The sequence below is a fragment of the Dermochelys coriacea genome, chromosome 24 (genome assembly GCF_009764565.3).
Source record: "Dermochelys coriacea isolate rDerCor1 chromosome 24, rDerCor1.pri.v4, whole genome shotgun sequence".
Classification (NCBI taxonomy): domain Eukaryota; kingdom Metazoa; phylum Chordata; order Testudines; family Dermochelyidae; genus Dermochelys; species Dermochelys coriacea.
The window spans coordinates 12,735,679-12,739,557 of record NC_050091.1 but is presented as its reverse complement, the minus strand read 5'-3'; the positions used below and the strand labels follow the sequence as shown (position 1 = coordinate 12,739,557).

The 3,879-nt window shown below is 63.8% G+C and overlaps 1 protein-coding gene across 1 annotated transcript; it reads right to left on the bottom strand.

Annotated features, from left to right (window-relative positions):
• Positions 1–301: 301 nt before the first annotated feature.
• LOC119848074 (persulfide dioxygenase ETHE1, mitochondrial-like) lies at positions 302–3,292 on the bottom strand. The gene is made up of 7 exons (XM_043501825.1): positions 3,275–3,292; positions 2,948–3,092; positions 2,458–2,606; positions 2,172–2,301; positions 1,618–1,707; positions 1,308–1,424; positions 302–1,111 (listed from the first exon to the last, which is right to left on the bottom strand). The coding sequence occupies exons 1-7, from the start codon at positions 3,275–3,277 to the stop codon at positions 1,059–1,061; spliced, it is 687 nt and encodes a 228-aa protein (XP_043357760.1). The 5' UTR covers positions 3,278–3,292; the 3' UTR covers positions 302–1,058.
• Between the last annotated feature and the right edge of the window lie 587 nt (positions 3,293–3,879).

Genomic DNA, 3,879 nt, shown 5'->3' with positions numbered 1-3,879 from the left:
CCACGTGTAGGCTCCTGCGGCTGTTCCTAGGGGGGAGTTGAGGGGACATGGGGGAGGAGAGCACCCACAACCCCCCAGCTGCAAAGCCAGAGAACAGGCTGAGAAAAGAGTGAGGGAGCAGCACCCTCTGGTGGGAAACTGCAGTAACAGACTGGACCCATGGGCCCAGCCAGCCAGGGTCCTGTCCCCCAACTTCAGCCCCAGGAGCCCACTAGCCCAGTATCTCACCCTGCCTGAGTCACATGGGCCCATCTACCCCGGCATCCCACCTTGTGAAGCAAACTCAAGTCCAAACAGGTCCAACAGAATTTTATTCTCTTGGTGGTGGTGGCAGCAGCTCGTTTCCAAACCCTGCTGAGGTTCAGCCCTGCTCCCGGACAGGGCCCCCTTCCCTTCCCCTCGCCCCCCACGGAGCAGGGAGTCCAGGGCAGGGCTCGCCGGAGACCCAGGGGGCAGAGATGAGGAAAGTCCAGCTAGTGCAAACAGCACTAACCCAGAGCCCCTGGGAGTGGGGGTTCTGCCCTATTCAGCTGCAGGGTGGGGGAGGGACCTAACTGAACCAAATGGGGTTCCTCCAGGGCACCCTGCTATTCAAACACAGGGCATGGAGAGTTGAGGGTCTCTCTCGCACCTCAATGCAGGCCACTGGCCTGTGTTGGGGTTCCCTGCAATCAGCACTGCAGGCTCAGGGAAGAGGAGGGGTGTCTTTGCTTCCCAGGGGAGGCCAGGGGGACACCCCCACACGACAGCCAATGCAGAGGAAGGTGCAGACTCCCTAATGCCAGACTGGGGGTATCAGAGGAATAGGGGGGTTGGGGGGGAAGGGAACCTGCCACGGTTGAAGATCCTTAACCACCCCCATTAATGGATGCACAATCCTGCCGAGGGCCCAGAGGAGGGAGCTCCCAGCTTTCACTTAAAGATGGGGACCGGAGTGAGAGTCAGGGACAGCCACCCCGAAGCCAAAGGGCCTTACGGGTCAATGAGAGGCCATGGCCTCTGTGGAGGTGGGCGGAGCTTGTTGTGAGGGGTGTGGCCTTGGAGTAAAGAGGATGGGGCTAAGTCTCCACATCCTGGATCCCGCACTTCAGGTTTGCCGGAACAGCGATATCTGCAAAGGACAGAAAAAGAGACACAGGTTAGACAGAACGGGACAGGGGTCCTGGCCTCCTCTACACCATCCACGGCCCACCACTGGGAATAGAACCCAGGCGTCCTGGCTCCCAGCCCCCCGCTGCTCCAACCCACCGACCCTTCTCCCTCCCAGCCCCGGGAGAGAACCCAGGCGTCCTGGCTCCCAGCCTCACCAATTTGTTTGGGTTGAGGAAGGTTCAAGCTGTTCATCAGCTGGACAAAGGCCTCGCAGCTCTGGGTCAGTCGGGGGTTCAGGGTCCTCTCCTCCTCCACCGTGGACACCGTCTGGCCTGCAGGGGGCGCCAGGGGCAGGTGAGAAACAGCACCAGCAGGGGGAGCCCCCATCCCACCCCTGTAGCACAACGCCCCTGCGGGCCCCCCACCCGGCTCCCTGGAGCACAGCGCCCCCTAGTGCCGGGCTGGGGCATCGGGGCCAGCCCTGACTGCCCCCACTGAGCCTCCTGGCGCCGTGCTCGGACTCACCCGTGTAGTCGTGGGCGGGGTAGATCAGACAGTCTCCGGGGAGCGTGAAGATTTTCTCGTGCACGGAGCGGTACAAGGTCTCCGGGGAGCCTGGGGGGCGGAGAGAATTGGGGCCTGGTTACCACGGGGTGAGGGACACGGCCAACCCCCTGGCTTGGCACCCCAGCCACCCCCGGCACTGCCTGGCCAAAGCTCCCTGGCACGGCACCCCCATCATCGCCCCAGCAGCCCCTGCCATCACCTTAGCAACCAGCAGCCACGTTCCCCAGGGCTATGCCCACTAGGAGGTGAACCCAGAGATGCTCCCTCCATCCCCATGGCAACTCCCAATCATGTCCCCCCCAAACACACACACCCCTCACCATGGCATCTCCAGGTCATGCCCAGCGGTTGTCACCATCGCCATGGCGGTCACCATCATATCCAAGGGATGCACCCTCCTGTCTCCACAGTAACTATTCACCAGCCCTCCAAGAAACCCCTCCCCCGGTAACACATGAACCCCCCCCCCGCACACACCTCCACCCCCACCCACCTCCCCAGCTCGCCCTCACCCTGCTGGAAGTCGGTGCGGCCGCAGCCCCGGATCAGCAGGGCGTCCCCGGTGAAGGCCATGGTCCTGTCACTGAGCACGTAGGTCAGGCAGCCGTCCGTGTGTCCGGGGGTGGAGCGGGCTTCCAGGGCCTGCAGACAGGGGGAGCCAGCGACATGACCCCTCCGTGGACCCAGGAGTCCTGGCTCCCAGCCCCCCGTTCTAACCACTAGAACCCCAGGTCCTCCCAGAGCCGGGGAGAGAACCCAGGAGTCCGGGCTCCCAGCCCCAGTGCCCAGGTGACTTACGAAGGCCCCGAATTCCAGGGCGTGGCCCTCGCGGAGGAGGATGTCGGCCAAGGCCCCGCTGTCCTGGGAGATCGCGCTGCGGCAGCCTGGGAGCATCGTCTTCAGCAGCCTGGTGCCCGTGATGTGGTCTGCGTGGCAGTGGGTGTTGGCTGCGCGGAGCAGAACCAGGGATTTACAGATGGGAACCTAACCCGCTCCCCACCCCCTGAGCCAGCCGGTCCCTGCCCTGGGGTCAGATCAGGGCTGATTCCTCCTAGAGGGAACAGGCCTCGTGTCCCGCTCCCCACCCGCTGAGCCAGCCGGTCCCTGCCCTGGGGCCGGATTGGGGCCGATGCCCCCAGAGGGGACAGGGCCCGTGTCCCGCTCCCCACCCACTGAGCCAGCCTGTCCCTGCCTTGGGGCTGGATTTGAACAGGTGCCCCCTAAAGGGGAACGGCCCTGACCCCATCTCCTTCCACAACAAGACAGTCCCCATGGGAGCCGCTCTCACCTGCATACAGTAAGTTGAGGCCCAGCTCCTTCACCAGCTTCACGTCCCGTTTGGCCGTCTCCAGAACCGGGTCGATCAGAACCGCCTCCTTGGTCTTCAGGTCCGCGAGCAGGTAGGTGTAGGTGCAGCTCACGGGCTCAAAGAGCTGTGGAGGGGAGATCCAGTTAGCACCGGCAAGGGAGTGGGGTCTAGTAGTTAGAGCAGGGGGGTGGGAGCCAGGACTCCTGGGTTCTATTCCTTCCCCCCCCCCCAGCATGGCATCGGTTGACTGTTGATAAATCTCTTCCTCCCCGATAGAATCACCCCTGACAGCCCAGCAGGAGTAACCATCTCTTCACACCCAGCAGCTCCATCTCCCCAGCTCGGCACCCAGCCGTGTTACTGGGTTCCCAGCCTGCTCCCTGGGGCCCAAAATCATCCCCCCACCCCCACCCCCAGAGCCCACATGGACCTCGTAACCACAGCGCAGCCAGGAGGGAATGATCACGTCACGGCCCCGGGACTGGCGCCCCAGGACCCAACACCAGTGCACTGTATGCGCTCATCTCTACAGAACCCAGGAGTCCTGGCTCCCAGCCCCCCTCGCTCTAACCCCTAGACCCCACTCCCCTCCCAGAGATGGGGAGAGAACCCAGGAGTCCTGGCTCCCAGCCCCCTCTGCTCTAACCACTAGACCCCACTCCTCTCCCAGAACTGGGGATAGAACCCAGGAGTCCTGGCTCCCAACCCCTCCCCCCAACCACTAGACCCCACTCCCCTTCCAAAGCCAGGGAGAGAACCCAGGTGTCCTGGATCCCAGCCCCCATGCCTGGCGCTCACCTGCCGGAAGAGCAGCCCCTGGCCTTGGGCACGGCAGGTACAATGTGGTCTCAGGGTCATGGCCAGGGCGTGCTGGTGGCTGGAACCTTGGGTGATGCGCTGGTGCCAGGCTG